Raw genomic sequence first — 24,904 nt, 5'->3', positions numbered from 1 at the left:
AAATTTAAAATAAATGAAAAAAACATCTTCCCAAATAGTTGTTGTCTGGCTGTTAGCCATCCTGCTCACACTTTGAGTAGGCTGTCCTTCCTCCTCCATCCTCCCTTCCTCCTCTTCTTCCTCCTCCAATCCCTCCTCTGTTTATTTTTTGTTTTTATTTCACCTTTATTTAACTATTTAGTTGAGAACAAGTTATCATTTACAACTGCGACCTGGCCAAGATAAAGCAAAGCAGTGTGACACAGACAACAACACAGAGTTACACATGGAGTAAAACAAACATACAGTCAATAATACAGTAGAAAAGTCTATATACAGTGTGTGCTAATTGAGTAAGATTAGGGAGGTAAGGCAATAAATAGGTCGTAGTGGAAAAATAATTAACACTGGAGTGATAGATGTACAGATGATGATGTGCAAGTAGAGATACTGGGGTGCAAAAGAGCAAAAAAAATAACAATATGGGGATGAGGAAGTTTGATGGGCTATTTACAGATGGACTATGTACAGGTACAATGATCGATAAGCTGCTCTGACAGCTGATGCTTATAGTTAGTGAGGGTGATATAATTCTCCAGCTTCAGTGACTTTTGCAATTCGTTCCAGTCATTGGCAGCAGAGAACTGGAAGGAAAGGCGGCCAAATGAGATGTTGGCTTTGGGGATGACCAGTGAGATATACCTGCTGGAACGTGTGCTACGGGCGGGTGTTGTTATTGTGACCAGTGAACTGAGATAAGGCGGAGCTTGACCTAGCATAGACTTATAGATGACCTGGAGCCAGTGGGTCTGGCGACGAATATGTACCAAGGGCCAGCCGACGAGAGCATACAGGTCACAGTGGTGGGTGGTATAAGGTGATTTGGTGACAAAACGGATGGTACTGTGATAGACTGCATCCAGTTTGCTGAGTAGAGTGTTGGAAGCTGAAATATACCTGCTGGAGCACGTGCTACGGGTGGGTGCTGCTATGGTGACCAGTGAGCTGAGATAAGGCGGAGCTTTACCTAGCATGGACTTATAGATGATCTGGAGCCAGTGGGTTTGGCGACGAATATGAAGCGAGGGTCAGCCAACGAGAGTGTACAGGTCATATATGGGGCTTTAGTGACAAAACGGATGGCACTGTGATAGACTACACACAATTACCTTAGTAGAGTGTTTGAGACTATTTTGTCAATTACATCACCGAAGTCAAGGATCGGTAGGATAGTCAGTTTTACGAGGGAATGTTTGGCAGCATGAGTGAAGGAGGCTTTGTTGCGAAATAGGAAGCCGACTCTAGATTTAATTTTGGATTGGAGATGCTAAATGTGAGTCTGGAAGGAGAGTTTACAGTCTAGCCAGACACCTAGGTATTTGTAGTTGTGAGAATTGTGAGATCCGTCCAGGGTGGTGCTAGTCTGGCGGGCGGGTGTGGGCAGCAATCATTTAAAGAGCATGCATTTAGTTATACTCGCATTTAAGAGCAGTTGGAGGCCACAGAAGGAGTGTTGTATGGCATTGAAGCTCATTTGGAGGTTAGTTAACACAGTGTCCAAAGAAGGGCCAGATGTATACCGAATGGTGTCGTCTGCGTAGAGGTGGATCAGAGAATCACCTGCAGCAAGAGCGACACCATTGATGTATACAGAGAAAAGAGTCAGCCCGAGAATTGAACCCTGTGGCACCCCCATAGAGACTACCAGCGGTCCGGACAACATGCCCTCCGATTTGACACAGTTAACTCTATCTGAGATGTAGTTGGTGAACCAGGCGAGGCAGTCATTTGAGAAACCAAGGCTATTGAGTCTGCCGATAAGAACGCAGTGATTGACAGAGTCGAAAGCCTTGGCCAGGTCGATGAAGATGACTGCACAGTACTGTCTTTTATCGATGGCGGTTATGATATTGTTTAGGACCTTGAGCGTGGCTGAGGTGCACCCATGTGACCAGCTTGGAAACCAGATTGCACAGCGGAGAAGGTACGGTGGGATTGGAAATGGTCGGTGATCTGTTTGTTAACTTGGCTTTCGAAGACTTTAGAATGGCAGGGCAGGATGGATATAGGTTTGTAACAGTTTGGAGGGATGACCGCGGCAGCTTTCAATCTTTAGGGATATGACGATACGAAAGAGAGGTTGAACAGGCTAGTAATAGGGGTTTGCAACAATTGCAGCGGATCATTTTAGAAAGAAAGGGTCCAGATTGTCTTGCCCAGCTGATTTGAAGGGGTCCAGATTTTGCAGTTCTTTCAGAACATCACCTATCTAGATTTTGGTGAAGGAGAAGTGGTGGGGGGGGGCTTGGGAAGGTTGCTGCGTGGGTGCAGAGCTGTTGGCCGGGGTAGGGGTAGCCAGATGGAAAGCATGGCTGCCGTAGAAAAAATGAGCAATTATCGTAGATTTATCAGTGGTGACAGTGTTTCCTCTAGCCTCAGTGCAGTAGGCAGCTGGGAGGAGGTGCTCTCATTCTCCATGGACTTTACATTGTCCCAGAACGTTTTGGGAATTAGTGCTACAGGATGCAAATCTCTGTATGAAAAAGCCCACCTTTGCTTTCCTAACTGACTGTGTATATTGGTTCCTGACTTTCCTGAAAAGTTGCATATCGCGGGGGCTATTTGATGCTAATGCAGAACGCCCCTGGATGTTTTTGTGCTGGTCAAGGGAAGTCAAGTTAGGAGTGAACCAGGGGCTATATACGTTTTTAGTTCTATCTTTTTTGAAAGGAGCTTATTTAAGATGGTGAGGAAAGCACTTTTAAAGAACAACCAGACATCTTCTACTGACGGGATGAGGTCAATATCCTTCCAGGATACCCGGGCTAGGTCGGTTAGAAAGGCCTGCCTGCTGAAGTATTTTAAGGAGCATTTTATAGTGATAAACCTAGGTAAACCTAGGCATTGGGTGATGATGAGTGATGTTGCATCTCTGAAGGCACCAGTTAAGCCAGGTGAGGTCTCCGCATTCATGGGGGGGAGGGACAAAGAACGCATGTTGAGCAGGACTTGGGGCTCCTACAGCGAAATAAAACAATAATAAGTAACCGGAACTGCAGTAGGCAAGGTATTCGATGCTAATGCAGTACTCCCCATTAGAGAGAGGCGTAAAGCAATCATGGGTGTTGGTCGGGAGAGCTAAGACAACAACGGTAAATGGGAATGAATGGGCAGAGAGGGTCAGTTAGGTACACACAAGACCTGAGTTCGAGGCTGGGGCCGACAGATAGACAAATTGAGGTACAGTGTTAATGAACAGATCAGCAGGCATCAGCTGTGATCATAGGGTCCAAAGAGCAGCAATAGGTGAGTCAGGGAGCCGTTTGGTAGTCACTTCCACGCTAGGCGAGCAGGAGACCCGGCATTCAGAAAGCTAGCGGGCAGGGGACACGGTGTTCAGAAAGCTAGCGGGCCGGGGATAGCAAATGTGTCTTTAGCGACATCGCAACGGAAAATACTTTTTGAAACCACATCTTACGTTGGCAGATCAGTCGTGATGGATTGGCTCCGAGGTGACAATAAAGGCCAATTGTCAAAAGAGGTATTGTAGCCCAAGAATTAGCTGGTATACTCCCTCGGCTGGCCGGGAGATTGGCCTAGCTCGAGGCTAGCTCAAGGCTAACTGGATCTTGCTTCGGGACAGAGGTGTTAGCCAACAGTAGCCACTTGGTTGCAGCTAGCTAGCTGCGATGATCCGGTGTAATGGTCTCGAGTTTACATCAGGAATACGGTGACGTGTTGGAGAAAAGCAGTCCAATATGCTGTGGGTTGATATCGCGCTGTGCAGACTGGCAGGTAATTGTCTGAGATAAAGGTGAAGCCACCGCTAGCAGTAGTAGCTAGTAAGATGGCTAGCTCCTGTTGGAGGCTCCAGTTATAAGGAATAAAAATAGCACATCCGTACCACATTGGGTGAGGCGGGTTGCAGGAAAGTATATTTCGTTCGTAGATGGAAAAGTGAACTTAAAATATGTATGAAAACAACGAAAAACAGACTATTTACAGACTAATTAACATATGGACAAGACAAAACACACGTCCGATCTGCTACTCCATCTTGGAACATCAATCTCCTTGACAACTTCCTCTCCCTCCTTCTCTGTTAGTAGCACATTGGGTAATTACCAGACATCTCTCTCTCTCTCTCTCTCTCTCTCTCGCTCTTGCTCTCTCGCTCTCTCTCTGTATCTCTCTCTCTCTCTGTCTCTCTCTCTCGCTCTCTCTCTCGCTCTCTCTCTCTTTCCTCTCTCTTCTCTGCCCCTGTTCTTCCCTCTCTTTTCATCCTTCACCTCTCTTCTCTCCAGTAGTCACATGAAAGCCTCCACATCTCCGGATCCCTAGTGGGACAGAGACAGAGAGAGAAGGAAGGGCCTCCTCACATCTCAGACTCCCTAGGGAGACAGAGACCGAGAGAGAGAGAGAGGGAGAGGGAGAAGGAGAGGGCGACATGTTTCCAATGCCAAAAAAGCCCTTTGAATTCAATCGAGAGAGGGAGAGACCTACTCCGCATTCAGCACATCCCCATCAATCACATTCCCCTCCTCCTCACCCCACCCCACCTCCCCCTTCCTTATCCTTCTCATCAGAAGGGTGAGTCAAGTTGAGGAGAGGTAATGTAGATTGAGGAGGGATAAGGAGGGTTGAGGAGGGGTGAGGAGGGTTGAGGAGGGGTAATGTAGATTGAGGAGGGATAAGGAGGGTTGAGGAGGGGTGAGGAGGGTTGAGGAAAGGTGAGGAGGGGTGAGGAGAGTTGAGAAGGGTTGAGGAGGGGTGAGGAAGGATGAGGAGGACTGAGGAGGGGTGAGGAGGTTTGAGGATTGAGGAAGGGTGAGGAGGGTTGAGGAGGATTGAGGAGGATTGAGTAATAGTGAGGAGGGTGAGGAAATGTGAGGAGGGCTGAGGATGGGTGAGGAGGGGTGAGGAAGGGTGAGGAGGGGTTAGGCCCTGTCTTCTCCGGGGGTAATCTGATGATTCCCCTGGTTCACATCCTTCACCTACCTGGGTCCCAGTGGGCTCAGTAGTGCTTAGTGGTTAACGCTGCTAGGCTACTGTAGGCACCGTCTCACACTCAGAGAAGAACCGCAGGGTACTGCATATATTACCACTGCCTCAAGTCTCTCTCTCTCTCTCTCTCTTTCTCTCTCTCTCACCGTCAAGAAGGAGCTAAGGAGAACAAGTGCTCCACTCTTTCATCGTCAAGAAGGAGCTAAGGAGAACAAGTGGAACATATTTCAGTTGGCTTCGTTCGCCAGCCAGGGGTTCCTGTTAGAAGAAGCTTCTTTTGAATTTTCAGGATTGTTTAATTATTATTATTATTTGTGTAGATGGTTGCTGAATATCCTTCTGTCTGTTTGTGTTTTATTCACTAATAAGGAACTAATTAGTAGGTCTCCTTAGTTAGTGTCCTCTAATGTGACTCGTTCCTTAGACACAGGATGTGTCTCAATTGACATCCCTTTTCCCAGGGCCCTGGTCGGATTAGTGCACTATAAAGGAAATAGGGTGCCAAAGGAGGGTGCTAAAGGACAAAGGAGGGTGACAAAGGAGGGTGCCAAAGGAGGGTGCCAAAAGAGGGTGTTATGAAAGGCAGAGCATTCAGATCTAAATAAGTTCAGTTCAATAGTTCAGATATCTGTGCATCGTGACGAACTAAGTCCGTAGTTCAGAAGCTGTGCATCGTGACGAACTAAGTCTGTAGTTCAGATAGCTGTGCATGGTGACTAACTAAGTCTGTAGTTCAGATAGCTGTGCATCGTGACTAACTAAGTCCGTAGTTACGATAGCTGTGCATCGTGACGAACTAAGTCCGTAGTTCAGATAGCTGTGCATCGTGACTAACTAAGTCCGTAGTTCAGATAGCTGTGCATCGTGACGAACTAAGTCCGTAGTTCTGATAGCTGTGCATCGTGACTAACTAAGTCCGTAGTTCAGATAGCTGTGCATCGTGACTAACTAAGTCCGTAGTTCAGATAGCTGTGCATCGTGACGAACTAAGTCCGTAGTTCAGATAGCTGTGCATCGTGACTAACTAAGTCCGTAGTTCAGATAGCTGTGCATCGTGACTAACTAAGTCCGTAGTTCTGATAGCTGTGCATCGTGACTAACTAAGTCCGTAGTTCAGATAGCTGTGCATCGTGACTAACTAAGTCCGTAGTTCAGATAGCTGTGCATCGTGACGAACTAAGTCCGTAGTTCAGATAGCTGTGCATCGTGACTAACTAAGTCCGTAGTTCAGATAGCTGTGCATCGTGACTAACTAAGTCCGTAGTTCAGATAGCTGTGCATCGTGACTAACTAAGTCCGTAGTTCAGATAGCTGTGCATCGTGACTAACTAAGTCCGTAGTTCAGATAGCTGTGCATCGTGACTAACTAAGTCCGTAGTTCAGATAGCTGTGCATCGTGACTAACTAAGTCCGTAGTTCAGATAGCTGTGCATCGTGACTAACTAAGTCCGTAGTTCAGATAGCTGTGCATTGTGACGAACTAAGTCCGTAGTTCAGATAGCTGTGCATTGTGACGAACTAAGTCCGTAGTTCAGATAGCTGTGCATCGTGACGAACTAAGTACGTAGTTCAGATAGCTGTGCATCGTGACTAACTAAGTCCGTAGTTCAGATAGCTGTGCATCGTGACTAACTAAGTCCGTAGTTCAGATAGCTGTGCATCGTGACTAACTAAGTCCGTAGTTCAGATAGCTGTGCATCGTGACTAACTAAATCCGTAGTTCAGATAGCTGTGCATCGTGACTAACTAAGTCCGTAGTTCAGATAGCTGTGCATCGTGACTAACTAAGTCCGTAGTTCTGATAGCTGTGCATCGTGACTAACTAAGTCCGTAGTTCAGATAGCTGTGCATCGTGACTAACTAAGTCCGTAGTTCAGATAGCTGTGCATCGTGACTAACTAAGTCCGTAGTTCAGATAGCTGTGCATCGTGACTAACTAAGTCCGTAGTTCAGATAGCTGTGCATCGTGACTAACTAAGTCCGTAGTTCAGATAGCTGTGCATCGTGACGAACTAAGTCCGTAGTTCAGATAGCTGTGCATCGTGACTAACTAAGTCCGTAGTTCAGATAGCTGTGCATCGTGACTAACTAAGTCCGTAGTTCTGATAGCTGTGCATCGTGACGAACTACGTCCGTAGTTCAGATAGCTGTGCATCGTGACTAACTAAGTCCGTAGTTCAGATAGCTGTGCATCGTGACTAACTAAGTCCGTAGTTCAGATAGCTGTGCATCGTGACGAACTAAGTCCGTAGTTCAGATAGCTGTGCATCGTGACTAACTAAGTCCGTAGTTCAGATAGCTGTGCATCGTGACTAACTAAGTCCGTAGTTCCGATAGCTGTGCATCGTGACGAACTAAGTCCGTAGTTCAGATAGCTGTGCATCGTGACTAACTAAGTCCGTAGTTCAGATAGCTGTGCATCGTGACTAACTAAGTCCGTAGTTCAGATAGCTGTGCATCGTGACTAACTAAGTCCGTAGTTCAGATAGCTGTGCATCGTGACTAACTAAGTCCGTAGTTCAGATAGCTGTGCATCGTGACTAACTAAGTCCGTAGTTCCGATAGCTGTGCATCGTGACGAACTAAGTCCGTAGTTCAGATAGCTGTGCATCGTGACTAACTAAGTCCGTAGTTCAGATAGCTGTGCATCGTGACTAACTAAGTCCGTAGTTCAGATAGCTGTGCATCGTGACTAACTAAGTCCGTAGTTCAGATAGCTGTGCATCGTGACTAACTAAGTCCGTAGTTCAGATAGCTGTGCATCGTGACTAACTAAGTCCGTAGTTCAGATAGCTGTGCATCGTGACTAACTAAGTCCGTAGTTCAGATAGCTGTGCATCGTGACTAACTAAGTCCGTAGTTCAGATAGCTGTGCATCGTGACTAACTAAGTCCGTAGTTCAGATAGCTGTGCATCGTGACGAACTAAGTCCGTAGTTCTGATAGCTGTGCATCGTGACTAACTAAGTCCGTAGTTCAGATAGCTGTGCATCGTGACTAACTAAGTCCGTAGTTCAGATAGCTGTGCATCGTGACTAACTAAGTCCGTAGTTCAGATAGCTGTGCATCGTGACTAACTAAGTCCGTAGTTCAGATAGCTGTGCATTGTGACTAACTAAGTCCGTAGTTCAGATAGCTGTGCATTGTGACGAACTAAGTCCGTAGTTCAGATAGCTGTGCATCGTGACGAACTAAGTCCGTAGTTCAGATAGCTGTGCATCGTGACTAACTAAGTCCGTAGTTCCGATAGCTGTGCATCGTGACGAACTAAGTCCGTAGTTCAGATAGCTGTGCATCGTGACTAACTAAGTCCGTAGTTCAGATAGCTGTGCATCGTGACTAACTAAGTCCGTAGTTCAGATAGCTGTGCATCGTGACTAAATAAGTCCGTAGTTCAGATAGCTGTGCATCGTGACTAACTAAGTCCGTAGTTCAGATAGCTGTGCATCGTGACTAACTAAGTCCGTAGTTCAGATAGCTGTGCATCGTGACTAACTAAGTCCGTAGTTCAGATAGCTGTGCATCGTGACTAACTAAGTCCGTAGTTCAGATAGCTGTGCATCGTGACTAACTAAGTCCGTAGTTCAGATAGCTGTGCATCGTGACGAACTAAGTCCGTAGTTCAGATAGCTGTGCATCGTGACTAACTAAGTCCGTAGTTCAGATAGCTGTGCATCGTGACTAACTAAGTCCGTAGTTCAGATAGCTGTGCATCGTGACTAACTAAGTCCGTAGTTCAGATAGCTGTGCATCGTGACTAACTAAGTCCGTAGTTCAGATAGCTGTGCATCGTGACTAACTAAGTCCGTAGTTCAGATAGCTGTGCATCGTGACGAACTAAGTCCGTAGTTCAGATAGCTGTGCATCGTGACTAACTAAGTCCGTAGTTCAGATAGCTGTGCATCGTGACTAACTAAATCCGTAGTTCAGATAGCTGTGCATTGTGACTAACTAAGTCCGTAGTTCAGATAGCTGTGCATTGTGACTAGCATATTGACATAACACAATGACGCCAATTAATATTACTAACGTCATTTTAATTGGATGAATCATCTGGGTCTGACTCTGTGGATCAAATCAAAATGTATTGGTCACATACACGTTTTTATCTGATGTTATTTTGGGTGTAGCAATGCTTGAGTTTCTAGCATCTAACAATTCACAACAGTACACAAATGTAAAATAATGGAATTAAGAATGATGTACATTTTAGATTGATCAATGTCGGAGTGTCATTGACTAAATACAGTAGAATAGAACACAATATATATACGAATGAGATGAGTTAAGCAGTATGTAAACATTTTTAAAGTGACCAGTGTTCCATTATTAAAGTGGCCAGTGATTCCATGTCTATGTATATTGGGCAGCAGCCTCTAATGTGCAGGGTTGAGTAACCGGGTGGTGCAGCCTCTAAGGTGCAGGGTTGAGTAACCGGGTGGTGCAGCCTCTAAGGTGCAGGGTTGAGTAACCGGGTGGTGCAGCCTCTAAGGTGCAGGGTTGAGTAACCGGGTGGTGCAGCCTCTAAGGTGCAGGGTTGAGTAACCGGGTGGTGCAGCCTCTAAGGTGCAGGGTTGAGTAACCGGGTGGTAGCCGGCTAATGAAGACTGTTTAACATTCTGATTGCCTTGAGATAGATGCTGTTTTTCAGTCTCTCAGTCCCTGCTTTGATGCACCTGTACTGACCTCACATTCTGGATGATAGCGGGGTGAACAGGCAGTGGCTCGGGTGGTTGTTGTCCTTGATGATCTTTATGGCCTTCCTGTGACATTGGGAGATGTAGGTGTCCTGGAGGGCAGGTGGTTTGCCCCCGGTGATGCGTTGTGCAGACCGTACCACCCTCTAGAGAGCCCTGTGGTTGTGGGCGGAGCAGTTGCCGTACCAGGCTGTGATGCAGCCCGACAGGATGCTCTCAATTGTGCATCTGTAAAAGTTTGTGAGGGTTTAAGCGGCCAAGACAAATTTCTTCAGCCTCCTGAGGTTGTTGCGCCTTCTTCACCACACTGTCTGTGAGGGGTGGACCATTTCAGATCATCAGTGGTTTGTACGCCGAGGAACTTGAAGCTTTCCACCTTTTCCACTGCGGCCCCGTCGATGTGGATGGGGGGATGCCCCCTCTGTTGAAGCCTGAAATCCACAATCAGTTCCTTTGTTTTGTTGACTTTGAGGGAGAGGTTATTTTCCTGTCACCACTCTGCCAGGAATCTCACTTCCTCCCTGTAGGCTGTCCCATAAATGTTGGTAATCAAGCTTCCTACTGTTGTCGTCTGCAAACTTGAGGAATGAGTTGGAGGCGTGCATGGCCACGTAGGGAGTACAGGAGAGGACTGAGCACGCACCCCTGAGGTGCCCCTGTGTTGAGGATCGGCGAAGTGGGAGGTGTTGTTTCCTACCCTCACCACCTGGGAGGCGGCCAGACATGAAGTCCATGATCCAGTTGCACAGGGCGGGGTTCAGACCCAGGGCCTCAAGCTTAATGATGAGCTTGGAGGGTACTATGGTGTTGAAGGCTGAGCTGTAGTCAATCAACAGCATTCTGGCGTTGGTATTCCTCTTGGCCAGATGGGATAAGGCAATGTGCTGTTAGATGGTGATTGCATCGTCTGTGGACCTATTAGGACGGTAAGAAAATTGAAGTTGGTCTAGGGTGACAGATAAGTTGGAGGTGATATGATCCTTAACTAACCTCTCAAAGCACTTCATGATGACAGAAGTGAGTGCTACGGGGCGATAGCCATTTAGTTCAGTCACCTTAGCTTTCTTTGGTAGAGGAACAATGGTGAACATCTTGCAGCAAGTGAGAGCAACAGACTGGGACAGGGAGAGATTGAATATGTCCCTAAACACTCCAGCCAGCTGGTCTGCGCATGCTCTGAGGACATGGCTTGGGAGGCTGTCTGGGACGAGAGCCTTGCGAGTGTTAACACGTTTAAATGTCTTACTCACGTCGACCACGGAGAACGAGAACCCACTGTGCTTGGTAGCGGGCCGCGTCGGTAGCTGGTATGTTATCCTCCAAACAGGCGAAGAAAATGTTTAGCTTGTCTGAGGGAAAGACGTCGTGTCCGCGACATGGCTGGTTTTCCCTTGGTAATCTGTGATTGTCTGTGACTGAGCTGTTGAATCTGATACTAATCTGATAATCCAGATAGATTATGACTTCTGCCCTGGATAGCTGAGGTAGCAGCGGTAAAGCAGGGGGCATTAAAGGAGGTGACTAGAGACTTTATCATGTCTACAGCTGTGTTCGAATACCCGCATACTGTATCCTACATACTTAATGATTACCCATACTAACATACTGTATCCTACATACTTAATGAATACCCCTACTAACATACTGTATACTACATACTTAATGAATACCCATTCTAACATACTGTAACATACTGTATCCTACATACTTAATGATTACCCATACTAACATACTGTATCCTACATACTTAATGAATACCCCTACTAACATACTGTATCCTACATACTTAATGAATACCCATACTAACATACTCTATCCTACATACTTAATGATTACCCATACCAACATACTGTATCCTACATACTTAATGATTACCCATACTAACATACTGTATCCTACATACTTAATGAATACCCATACTAACATACTCTATCCTACATACTTAATGATTACCCATACTAACATACTGTATCCTACATACTTAATGAATACCCATACCAACATACTGTATTCTACATACTTAATGAAAACCCATACTAACATACTGTATCCTACATACTTAATGAATACCCATACCAACATACTGTATCCTACATACTTAATGATTACCTATACTAACATACTGTATCCTACATACTTAATGAATACCCATACTAACATACTGTATCCTACATACTTAATGATTACCCATACCAACATACTGTATCCTACATACTTAATGAATACCCCTACTAACATACTGTATCCTACATACTTAATGATTACCCATACCAACATACTGTATCCTACATACTTAATGAATACCCATACTAACATACTGTATCCTACATACAGTACTTAATGAATACCCATACTAACATATTGTATCCTACATACTTAATGAATACCCATACTAACATACTGTATCCTACATACTTAATGATTACCCATACTAACATACTGTATCCTACATACTTAATGAATACCCATACTAACATACTGTATCCTACATACTTGATGAATACCAATACCAACATACTGTATCCTACATACAGTACTTAATGATTACCCATACTAACATACTGTATCCTACATACTTAATGAATACCCATACCAACATACTGTATCCTACATACTTAATGATTACCCATACTAACATACTGTATCCTACATACTTAATGAATACCCATACTAACATACTGTATCCTACATACTTAATGATTACCCATACTAACATACTGTATCCTACATACTTAATGAATACCCATACTAACATACTGTATCCTACATACTTAATGAATACCTATACTAACATACTGTATCCTACATACTTAATGAATACCCATTCTAACATACTGTATCCTACATACTTAATGAATACCCATACTAACATACTGTATCCTACATGCGAGTGGTCGCATCCGCACTTCGGTCCGCAGGCTAGTATAACTTTTCATTACATTTCATTACATTTCATTATAGTACAACGGTTTGATTTGTCTAATCTTAGCAATTTCTTCTTAGCTAGCTACATAGCCGTCATTGTATCAAAGATAATTGCGTAATTATCGTATTTCGTCGTCCTAACCTAGTCTACACTGCTATCTGCCCAGCAGCTAGCCAGCTAGCAAACGTCCACCGTTTACCGAATAGCAGCACTGTAGAAACTTTTACACTCAACTGAACGACTTGATTAGTGTAGTGTTAGCTAGCTACATAGTTGTCTTTGCTGTCTTCGTATCCAAGATAATTGTGTAGTTTAGAGTGTGCAGTTTTAGAGTGATTATCTTAATTTACCGAGGTTAGCTAGCCAGCTATTTGTCGTCCTTAACGTAGGAGACACTGCTAGCTAGCCAACAGCTAGCCAACGTCTACCGAATAGAACTTCCGCACTCAACAACCCGGTCCGCTTCGCTCCACAGGTAGTATCACATTTTCATTTAATTTCATTACAGTACAACGGTTTGATTTGTTTGATCGTAGCTAGCTACATAGCTAGCTACATAGCCGTCTTTGTATCAAAGATAATTGTGTAGTCTAGAGCGATTTTCTAGGTTAGCTAGCCAGCTATTGTCGTTCTTTTAACGCAACGTAACGTAATCAACACTGCTAGCTAGCCAGCTAGCCCCGAATAGCAGCACTGTAAAAACTATTACACTCAACGGAACGACTTGATTAGTGTAGTGTCAACAACGCAGCCACTGCCAGCTAGCCTACAAAGTCAACAACGCAGCCACTGCCAGCTAGCCTACTTCAGCAGTACTGTATCATTTTAGTCAATAAGATTCTTGCTACGTAAGCTTAACTTTCTGAACATTCGAGACGTGTAGTCCACTTGTCATTCCAATCTCCTTTGCATTAGCGTAGCCTCTTCTGTAGCCTGTCAACTATGTGTCTGTCTATCCCTGTTCTCTCCTCTCTGCACAGACCATACAAACGCTCCACACCGCGTGGCCGCGGCCACCCTAATCTGGTGGTCCCAGCGCGCACGACCCACGTGGAGTTCCAGGTCTCCGGTAGCCTCTGGAACTGCCGATCTGCGGCCAACAAGGCAGAGTTCATCTCAGCCTATGTCTCCCTCCAGTCCCTCGACTTCTTGGCACTGACGGAAACATGGATCACCACAGACAACACCGCTACTCCTACTGCTCTCTCTTCGTCCGCCCACGTGTTCTTGCACACCCCGAGAGCTTCTGGTCAGCGGGGTGGTGGCACCGGGATCCTCATCTCTCCCAAGTGGTCATTCTCTCTTTCTCCCCTTACCCATCTGTCTATCGCCTCCTTTGAATTCCATGCTGTCACAGTTACCAGCCCTTTCAAGCTTAACATCCTTATCATTTATCGCCCTCCAGGTTCCTCGGAGAGTTCATCAATGAGCTTGATGCCTTGATAAGCTCCTTTCCTGAGGACGGCTCACCTCTCACAGTTCTGGGCGACTTTAACCTCCCCACGTCTACCTTTGACTCATTCCTCTCTGCCTCCTTCTTTCCACTCCTCTCCTCTTTTGACCTCACCCTCTCACCTTCCCCCTACTCACAAGGCAGGCAATACGCTCGACCTCATCTTTACTAGATGCTGTTCTTCCACTAACCTCATTGCAACTCCCTCCAAGTCTCCGACCACTACCTTGCATCCTTTTCCCTCTCGCTCTCATCCAACACTTCCCACACTGCCCCTACTCGGATGGTATCGCGCCGTCCCAACCTTCGCTCTCTCTCCCCCGCTACTCTCTCCTCTTCCATCCTATCATCTCTTCCCTCTGCTCAAACCTTCTCCAACCTATCTCCTGATTCTGCCTCCTCAACCCTCCTCTCCTCCCTTTCTGCATCCTTTGACTCTCTATGTCCCCTATCCTCCAGGCCGGCTCGGTCCTCCCCTCCCGCTCCGTGGCTCGACGACTCATTGCGAGCTCACAGAACAGGGCTCCGGGCAGCCGAGCGGAAATGGAGGAAAACTCGCCTCCCTGCGGACCTGGCATCCTTTCACTCCCTCCTCTCTACATTTTCCTCCTCTGTCTCTGCTGCTAAAGCCACTTTCTACCACTCTAAATTCCAAGCATCTGCCTCTAACCCTAGGAAGCTCTTTGCCACCTTCTCCTCCCTCCTGAATCCTCCTCCCCCCCTCCCCCCTCCTCCCTCTCTGCAGATGACTTCGTCAACCATTTTGAAAAGAAGGTCGACGACATCCGATCCTCGTTTGCTAAGTCAAACGACACCGCTGGTTCTGCTCACACTGCCCTACCCTGTGCTCTGACCTCTCTCTCCCCTCTCTCTCCAGATGAAATCTCGCGTCTTGTGACGGCCAGCCGCCCAACAACCTGCCCGCTTGACCCTATCCCCTCCTCTCTTCTCCAGACCATTTCCGGAGACCTTCTCCCTTACCTCACCTCGCTCATCAACTCATCCCTGACCGCTGGCTACGTCCCTTCCGTCTTCAAGAGAGCGAGAGTTGCACCCCTTCTGAAAAACTACAGACCAGTATCCCTTCTTTCTTTTCTCTCCAAAACTCTTGAACGTGCCGTCCTTGGCCAGCTCTCCCGCTATCTCTCTCAGAATGACTTTCTTGATCCAAATCAGTCAGGTTTCAAGACTAGTCATTCAACTGAGACTGCTCTTCTCTGTATCACGGAGGCGCTCCGCAATGCTAATGCTATCTCTCTCGCCTCTGCTCTCATCCTTCTAGACCTATCGGCTGCCTTCGATACTGTGAACCATCAGATCCTCCTCTCCACCCTCTCCGAGTTGGGCATCTCCGGCGCGGCCCACGCTTGGATTGCGTCCTACCTGACAGGTCGCTCCTACCAGGTGGCGTGGCGAGAATCTGTCTCCTCACCACGTGCTCTCACCACTGGTGTCCCCCAGGGCTCTGTTCTAGGCCCTCTCCTATTCTCGCTATACACCAAGTCACTTGGCTCTGTCATAACCTCACATGGTCTCTCCTATCATTGCTATGCAGATGACACACAATTAATCTTCTCCTTTCCCCCTTCTGATGACCAGGTGGCGAATCGCATCTCTGCATGTCTGGCAGACATATCAGTGTAGATGACGGATCACCACCTCAAGCTGAACCTCGGCAAGACGGAGCTGCTCTTCCTCCCGGGGAAGGACTGCCCGTTCCATGATCTCGCCATCACGGTTGACAACTCCATTGTGTCCTCCTCCCAGAGCGCTAAGAACCTTGGCGTGATCCTGGACAACACCCTGTCGTTCTCAACTAACATCAAGGCGGTGGTCCGTTCCTGTAGGTTCATGCTCTACAACATCCGCAGAGTACGACCCTGCCTCACACAGGAAGCGGCGCAGGTCGTAATCCAGGCACTTGTCATCTCCCGTCTGGATTACTGCAACTCGCTGTTGGCTGGGCTCCCTGCCTGTGCCATTAAACCCCTACAACTCATCCAGAACGCCGCAGCCCGTCTGGTGTTCAACCTTCCCAAGTTCTCTCACGTCACCCCGCTCCTCCGCTCTCTCCACTGGCTTCCAGTTGAAGCTCGCATCCGCTACAAGACCATGGTGCTTGCCTACGGAGCTGTGAGGGGAACGGCACCTCAGTACCTCCAGGCTCTGATCAGGCCCTACACCCAAACAAGGGCACTGCGTTCATCCACTGAGGAAGTACAGTTCCCGCTCAGCCCAGTCAAAACTGTTCGCTGCTCTGGCCCCCCAATGGTGGAACAAACTCCCTCACGACGCCAGGACAGCGGAGTCAATCACCACCTTCCGGAGACACCTGAAACCCCACCTCTTTAAGGAATACCTAGGATAGGATAAAGTAATCCTTCTCACCCCCCTTAAAATATTTAGATGCACTATTGTAAAGTGGCTGTTCCACTGGATGTCATAAGGTGAATGCACCAATTTGTAAGTCGCTCTGGATAAGAGCGTCTGCTAAATGACTTAAATGTAAATGTACATACTTAATGAATACCCATACTAACATGCTGTATTCTACATACTTAATGAATACCTATACTAACATACTGTATCCTACATACTTAATGAATACCCATACTAACATACTGTATCCTACATACTTAATGAATACCCATTCTAACCTACTGTATCCTACATACTTAATAAATACCCATTCTAACATACTTTAACATACTGCATTCTACATACTTTATGAATACCCATTCTAACATACTGTATCCTACATATTTAATGAATACCTATACTAACATACTGTAACATACTGTATCCTACATACTTAATGATTACCCATACTAACATACTGTATCCTACATACTTAATGAATACCCATACTAACATACTGTATCCTACATACTTAATGAATACCCATACTAACATACTGTATCCTACATACTTAATGAATACCCATTCTAACCTACTGTATCCTACATACTTAATAAATACCCATTCTAACATACTGTAACATACTGCATTCTACATACTTTATGAATACCCATACTAACATACTGTATTCTACATACTTAATGAATACCTATACTAACATACTGTAACATACTGTATCCTACATACTTAATGAATACCCATACTAACATACTGTATCCTACATACTCAATGAATACCCATACTGTATCCTACATACTTAATGAATACCCATACTAACATACTGTATCCTGCATACTTAATGATTACCCATACTAACATACTGTATCCTACATACTTAATGAATACCCATTCTAGCATACTGTATCCTACATACTTAATGAATACCCATACTGTAACATACTGTATCCTACATACTTAATGATTACCCATTCTAACATACTGTATCCTACATTCTCATACTAGCATACTGTATCCTACATACTTAATGATTACCCATACTAACATACTGTATCCTACATACTTAATGAATACCCATACTAACATACTGTATCCTACATACTTAATGAATACCCATACTAACATGCTGTATTCTACATACTTAATGAATACCTATACTAACATACTGCAAGATACTGTATCATACATACTTAATGAATACCCATACTAACATACTGTATTCTACATACTTAATGAATACCTATACTAACATACTGTATCCTACATACTCATACTAACATACTGTAACATACTGTATCCTACATACTTAATGAATACCCATACTAACATACTGTATCCTACATACTTAATGAATACCCATACTAACATACTGTATCCTACATACTTAATGAATACCCATACTAACATACTGTATCCTACATACTTAATGAATACCCATTGTAACCTACTGTATCCTACATACTTAATTAATACCCATTCTAACATACTTTAACATACTGCATTCTACATACTTTATGAATACCCATTCTAACATACTGTATCCTACATATTTAATGAATACCTATACTAACATACTGTAACATACTGTATCCTACATACTTAATGAATACCCATACTAACATACTGTATCCTACATACTTAATGAATACCCATACTGTAACATACTGTATCCTACATACTTAATGAATACCCATACTAACATACTGTATCCTGCATACTTAATGATTACCCATACTAACATACTGTATCCTACATACTTAATGAATACCCATTCTAGCATACTGTATCCTACATACTTAATGAATACCCATACTGTAACATACTGTATCCTACATACTTATTGATTACCCATTCTAACATACTGTATCCTACATACTCATACTAGCATACTGTATCCTACATACTTAATGATTACCCATACTAACATACTGTATCCTACATACTTAATAAATTCCCGTACTAACATACGGTATGAGTATGTACTACATACTATATACTATATACATACTCTATACTATATATATCTACAACATATTGTCAGCCAACATAACGTGCAGCGTAATGTTATTTAAAAATAAATACTTATTTGAAAAGTCTTTATTTTATCACATTGCTCAACATTTTCTTCACATTTTGTCATAATTAGTTAAAGCAATGAATCTGTGTCCTCTCTGGTCGGACTTCAGCTGCATATTTTCAGACATTTCGGAAGAATTGCATTATGGGCCCTAAAAAACAAAAAATAGTATCCACTGCTTGTATACTTCGTATTTTGGCGAATGTAGTACGACATCCGGGAACCTTATCCATACTATGACCAACAAGCATACTATACACTCGATTCATATCACAAATAGTATGGTTAGTTTCAGTTAATATGAATATTCAAACAGAGTTTAGGATTGATGGAATTTTTCGGGTGGGAATATGCAGGAAATCTGGTTAACCTTAAAACCTCTTCCCTCTACCCTCTACTTTTTTGAACATTCTGTTAAAAATCGCGCAACATTTCAGCGCCCTGCTACTCATGCCAGGAATATAGTATATGCATTTGCTTAGTCTGTGTGGATAGAAAACACTCAGACGTTTATAAAACTGGTTAAATCACTGCTGTGGCTTTACCAGAACGGCATTTACATCGAAAAGCACAGGAAAAACTGATCACTGAAAATGGAAAAATATATCCATGCGCTACTTGAACCCATTGATAAAGGTGAACCACAATTAATTGACTGAGGTTGCAGTACCTACAGCTTCCACACGGTGTCTAGAGTCTTGTCATTTGCCTTCGAGTTTTTTCTTGGTCAAACACATGCAAGGCACCGTATTTCTTCAGGTCTAGGACCGGATATTTTGGTTGAGTTTCTAGCCAGACATTTTTCCAGACGAACAGCTAATGATTTTTACATCGCCTCCTGATGAATTTTATCGCTTATTAACGTTTACTAATACCTAAAGTTGCATTACAAAAGTATTTCGAAGTGTTTTGTGAAAGTTTATCGTCGACTTTTTGAATTTTAAAAAATGACGTTACGTTTTGAAACGATGTTTTTTTCGTTTATCACACAGTCTACATATAACGATATCTAGGCTTTATATGGACCGATTTAATCGAAATAAAGACCCAATAGTGTTTATGGGACATCTAGGAGTGCCAACAAAGAAGATGGTGAAAGGTAATGAATGTTTTCTATTTTATTGTGCGGTTTGTGTAACGCCGAAATGCTAATTATTTTGTTTACGTCCCCTGCGGGTCTTTTGTGTTGTAGTGTATTGTTTCATGCTATCAGATAATAGCTTCTCATGCTTTCGCCGAAAGCAATTTTAAAAATCTGACTTGTTGCCTGGATTCACAACGAGTGTAGCTTTAATTCGATACCCTGCATGTGTATTTTAATGAACGTTTGAGTTTGAACTAATACTATTAGCATTTAGCGTAGCGCATTTGCATTTCCAGAGCTCTAGTTGGGACGCAAGCGTCCCGAGTAGAGGGAAGAGGTTAAATCGGTATTTCTGGAAAACCAGGGAATTGGGGGAAAGTTACCCGAGTTATAACCTCTTTAGAAATAGTAAAATCTCTTCATAATGGACTGAACATAGAAATACATAATAGTAATGTTTCCATTTAATTCTGTTGGACTGAGGCTGCTAGTAAGACCCCATCTATTCATACAAACCAAATGTTTACCCAGCAACAGTGCTGTGACAAAATCAACATTGTTGACCTAGTAATTTTACTATACATAGCACATCATCTCAGGTCCAGGACAGACAGAACCAATCAACTGCCTGATTAGATACCAGGCCCGGCTAGCCGAGAATAGACACATGAATTGACATGTTTGCATACACATAGATGTCAAGAGTTCATTACCTTCCATGGGACAGAGGATCAATATGTGCAATGATCTGCCAATCAGTCAGATTTATACATAAATATATATACACATACATCCTTTTTCTACATCAGCGGTTCAAAGGACCCTCTCTCTCTGTCTCTCTCTCTCTCTGTCTCTCTCTCTCTCTCTCTCTCTGTCTCTCTCTCTCTGTCTCTCTCTCTCTCTGTCTCTCTCTCTGTCTCTCTCTCTCTCTGTCTCTCTCTCTCTGTCTCTCTCTCTCTCTGTCTCTCTCTCTGTCTCTCTCTCTCTCTCTGTCTCTCTCTCTCTGTCTCTCTCTCTCTGTCTCTCTCTGTCTCTCTCTGTCTCTCTCTCTGTCTCTCTCTGTCTCTCTCTGTCTCTGTCTCTCTCTCTCTGTCTCTCTCTGTCTCTCTCTCTGTCTCTCTCTCTGTCTCTCTCTCTCTCTCTCTGTCTCTGTCTCTCTCTGTCTCTCTCTCTGTCTCTCTCTCTCTGTCTCTGTCTCTCTCTCTGTCTGTCTCTCTCTCTCTCTCTGTCTCTCTCTGTCTCTCTCTCTCTGTCTCTGTCTCTCTCTCTCTGTCTCTCTCTCTGTCTCTGTCTCTCTCTGTCTCTCTCTCTGTCTCTCTCTCTCTCTCTGTCTCTCTCTCTCTCTCTCTCTCTCTCTCTGTCTCTCTCTCTCTCTCTCTCTGTCTCTGTCTCTCTCTCTGTCTCTCTCTCTCTCTGTCTCTCTCTCTCTCTGTCTCTCTCTCTGTCTCTCTCTGTCTCTCTCTGTCTCTCTCTCTGTCTCTCTCTGTCTCTCTCTCTCTCTGTCTCTCTCTCTGTCTCTGTCTCTCTCTGTCTCTCTCTCTGTCTCTCTGTCTCTCTGTCTCTCTCTCTCTCTCTCTCTCTCTCTCTCTCTGTCTCTCTCTCTCTGTCTCTCTCTCTCTGTCTCTCTCTCTCTGTCTCTCTCTCTCTCTCTGTCTCTCTCTCTCTGTCTCTCTCTCTGTCTCTCTCTCTCTGTCTCTCTCTCTCTGTCTCTCTCTCTCTGTCTCTCTCTCTCTGTCTCTCTCTGTCTCTCTCTCTCTCTCTGTCTCTCTCTCTCTCTCTCTCTCTCTCTGTCTCTCTCTCTCTGTCTCTCTCTCTCTGTCTCTCTCTCTGTCTCTCTCTCTGTCTCTCTCTCTCTCTCTCTCTCTCTGTCTCTCTCTCTCTCTCTGTCTCTCTCTCTCTCTGTCTCTCTCTCTCTGTCTCTCTCTCTCTCTCTCTCTCTGTCTCTCTCTCTCTCTGTCTCTCTCTCTCTCTGTCTCTCTCTCTCTGTCTCTCTCTCTCTCTCTCTCTCTCTCTCTCTCTCTCTCTGTCTCCCTGTCTCTCTCTCTCTGTCTCTCTCTCTCTCTGTCTCTCTCTCTCTCTCTGTCTCTCTCTCTGTCTCTCTCTCTCTCTCTCTCTCTCTCTCTCTCTCTGTCTCTCTCTCTCTCTCTCTCTCTCTCTGTCTCTCTCTCTCTCTCTCTCTCTCTCTCTCTCTGTCTCTCTCTCTGTCTCTCTGTCTCTCTCTCTCTCTCTATCTCTCTCTCTGTCTCTCTCTCTCTGTCTCTCTCTCTCTGTCTCTCTCTCTCTCTCTGTCTCTCTCTCTACTCTGTCTCTCTCTCTCTGTCTCTCTCTCTGTCTCTCTCTCTGTCTCTCTCTCTCTCTCTCTCTCTCTCTCTACTCTGTCTCTCTCTCTCTCTGTCTCTCTCTCTCTCTCTCTCTCTCTCTGTCTCTCTGTCTCTCTCTCTCTCTCTCTCTCTCTCTCTCTCTCTCTCTCTCTCTCTCTCTCTCTCTCTCTCTCTCTCTCTCTCTCTCTCGCTCGCTCTCTCGCTCCCTCTCTCTCTCTCTCTCTCTCTCTCTCTCTCTCGCTCCTCTCTCTCTCTCTCTCTCTCGCTCTCTCTCGCTCGCTCACTCGCTATCTCTCTCTCTATCGCTCTCGCTCGCTCTCTCTCTCTCTCTTTCTTTCTCTCTGCAATTCTCCCCTCCAGGTCGTAGGCAGTTTAGGAGATAGGGATCTCTCTGTGTGTGCGGAGTACCCCAGGCATTTTAACAGCCCATCACCCTCCTCTCTCCCTCCCTTCCTACATCCTCTTTCACTCCCTTCTCTGAGCCCTCAGGACACTTCTCAAGGTCAAGGCTAAGTCAGTCGCTAGTTCTGCAGACTCCAGTCTTGTCTGTCTGTCTGTCTGTCTGTCTGTCTGTCTGTCTGTCTGTCTGTCTGTCTGTCTGTCTGTCTAGCTCCATGTTGAAAAAGATTTGGTTAAAATATATGACACGCTGTTCCCTATATGGTGCACTACTTTTCAACAGAGGCCTTGTCAAATGTAGTTCACTGTAGGGAATAGGGTGCCATCTTACTGGACATGAGGTGCTACCGCTTGAGATGTTTCATGGGGTTCCGTTTAGTCTCTTCAGTAAGAAACTCTTTGATTGGTGTTTATAGAAAGACAGTCAATTAGCCATGCTGAGCAATCAGCACCACTGTGTCGCTAAGTGATCATATAAACTGTCACTGTCACTAATACATGATACTAGATCATTTTAGAAACAGTTTTACTAGGGGTTAGATAATAAAAACACACTTTGTTTCCCTGGCCTCTAAACGGCTAAAGGGTGGTATTTGTTGTTTATGTTTAGCGTAGTCATAGCAATGCCTGCCGTTTAATTTCACCACCTGTCTCTCCACCTGTCTCTCCACCTGTCTCTCCTCCTGTCTCTCTCTCTCCACCTGTCTCTCCACCTGTCTCTCCTCCTGTCTCTCTCTCTTCACCTGTCTCACCTCCTGTCTCTCCTCTTGTCTCTCCTCCTGTCTCTCCACCTGTCTCTCCACCTGTCTCTCCTCCTGTCTCTCCTCCTGTCTCTCCACCTGTCTCTCCTCCTGTCTCTCCTCCTGTCTCTCCTCCTGTCTCTCCTCCTGTCTCTCCACCTGTCTCTCCACCTGTCTCTCCTCCTGTCTCTCTCTCTCCACCTGTCTCTCCTCCTGTCTCTCCTCCTGTCTCTCTCTCTCCACCTGTCTCTCCTCCTGTCTCTTCACCTGTCTCACCTCCTGTCTCTCCTCCTGTCTCTTCACCTGTCTCACCTCCTGTCTCTCCTCCTGTCTCTCTCTCTCCACCTGTCTCTCCTCCTGTCTCTCCTCCTGTCTCTCTCTCTCCACCTGTCTCTCCTCCTGTCTCTTCACCTGTCTCACCTCCTGTCTCACCTCCTGTCTCTCCACCTGTCTCTCCTCCTGTCTCTCTCTCTCCACCTGTCTCTCCTCCTGTCTCTCCTCCTGTCTCTCTCTCTCCACCTGTCTCTCCTCCTGTCTCTCCTCCTGTCTCTCCTCCTGTCTCTCCACCTGTCTCTCCACCTGTCTCTCCTCCTGTCTCTCCTCCTGTCTCTCCTCCTGTCTCTCCTCTTGTCTCTCCTCCTGTCTCTCCTCCTGTCTCTCCTCCTGTCTCTCCTCCCATCCGTCTCTCCACCTGTCTCTCCTCCCATCCGTCTCTCCTCCCCTCTCTCCTCCCATCCCGTCTCTCCTCCCCTCTCTCCTCGCCTCTCTCTTCTAGCTGTTGTCAGTGCCATCCCAGTGCCAATTCTGGAGAGCAGTCAGTACCCTGGCATCCTGCCCTCGCCCACCTGCGGGTACAACCATGGTTCTCTGACCACCCACCCCAAGTTCACCCTGAGACCCATGCCCTTCCCCAGCCTCACCGTGGACCGATGCTACGCAGCAGGTAGAAGTCAGTCCATTATACCCTCCCTGTCATTCCGTTTCTCTCTATCTCCATGTTTCTTGGGTTCCTCCCGGTCTTTCCGTCTCCTCCTCCTGTCTCCGTCCCTCCCTGTCATTCCTTGTCCTCCTCCTCTCTCCTCCCCTCCTTTTCATTCCATCTCGCCGCACCTCCTCCAACTCTCTTCTTTCTCTTCTTGCCCCTAGTCTCAGTTCAAAGGACCCTCTCTCTGTCTCTCTCTCTCTCTCTCTCTCTCTCTCTCTCTCTCTCTCTCTCTCTCTCTCTCACTCACTCATTGTGTTATGAGCAACCATGGTGAGGTCAAAATGTATTAGCCAATTGCTGGGCCTGGGACCTAAATGGCACCCTATTCTGCTATTGATCCTGGTCATATGTAGTGCACTATATTAACAATAGGTTGCCATTCAGGACCCAGTAATTGGCTAATGCCTCATTGACCTATATCTGTAAATAAAGAGGAGAGGGAATCTTTGAGCCCAGACAGAAATGGAATTAGGTTAGTTTCAGTGTCGGAGAGGAGAGGAGGGGAGGGGAGGGGAGAGGCTCAGATGAAGGGTCGAGGCCCAGATGAAAGGTTGAGGCCCAGATGAAGGGTTGAGACCCAGATGAAGGGTCGAGGCCCAGATGAAAGGTTGAGGCCCAGATGAAGGGTTGAGACCCAGATGAAGGGTCGAGGCCCAGATGAAAGGTTGAGGCCCAGATGAAGGGTTGAGACCCAGATGAAGGGTCGAGACCCAGATGAAGGGTTGAACTGTGGGTAAACGATGGTCAGATCAAGGGGGGAAACAAGTCATAACTCAGGTCACCTCTTTCCATCCCCGGTCCGAAAAACGTGTAGAGGACTCTGGGTCTCTCGATATGAGGTTACTGGGAGTAGAGCACTCTGGG

The 24,904-nt window shown here is 45.6% G+C and overlaps 1 protein-coding gene across 1 annotated transcript in view; it reads left to right on the top strand.

Moving 5' to 3' along the window:
• The window catches only part of dcc (DCC netrin 1 receptor), a 675,496-nt gene that overhangs the window by 610,226 nt on the left and 40,366 nt on the right, over positions 1-24,904 (top strand). The window contains exon 26 of the mRNA XM_065007657.1: positions 23,831-23,998. Coding sequence (XP_064863729.1) covers positions 23,831-23,998 — 168 coding nt within the window. The remainder of the gene's footprint in view (positions 1-23,830; positions 23,999-24,904) is intronic.

Source organism: Oncorhynchus nerka, linkage group LG22 (genome assembly GCF_034236695.1).
Source record: "Oncorhynchus nerka isolate Pitt River linkage group LG22, Oner_Uvic_2.0, whole genome shotgun sequence".
Lineage (NCBI taxonomy): Eukaryota > Metazoa > Chordata > Actinopteri > Salmoniformes > Salmonidae > Oncorhynchus > Oncorhynchus nerka.
Note: the sequence above shows the minus strand (reverse complement) of the source record. Positions and strands in the feature narration are given on the sequence as shown.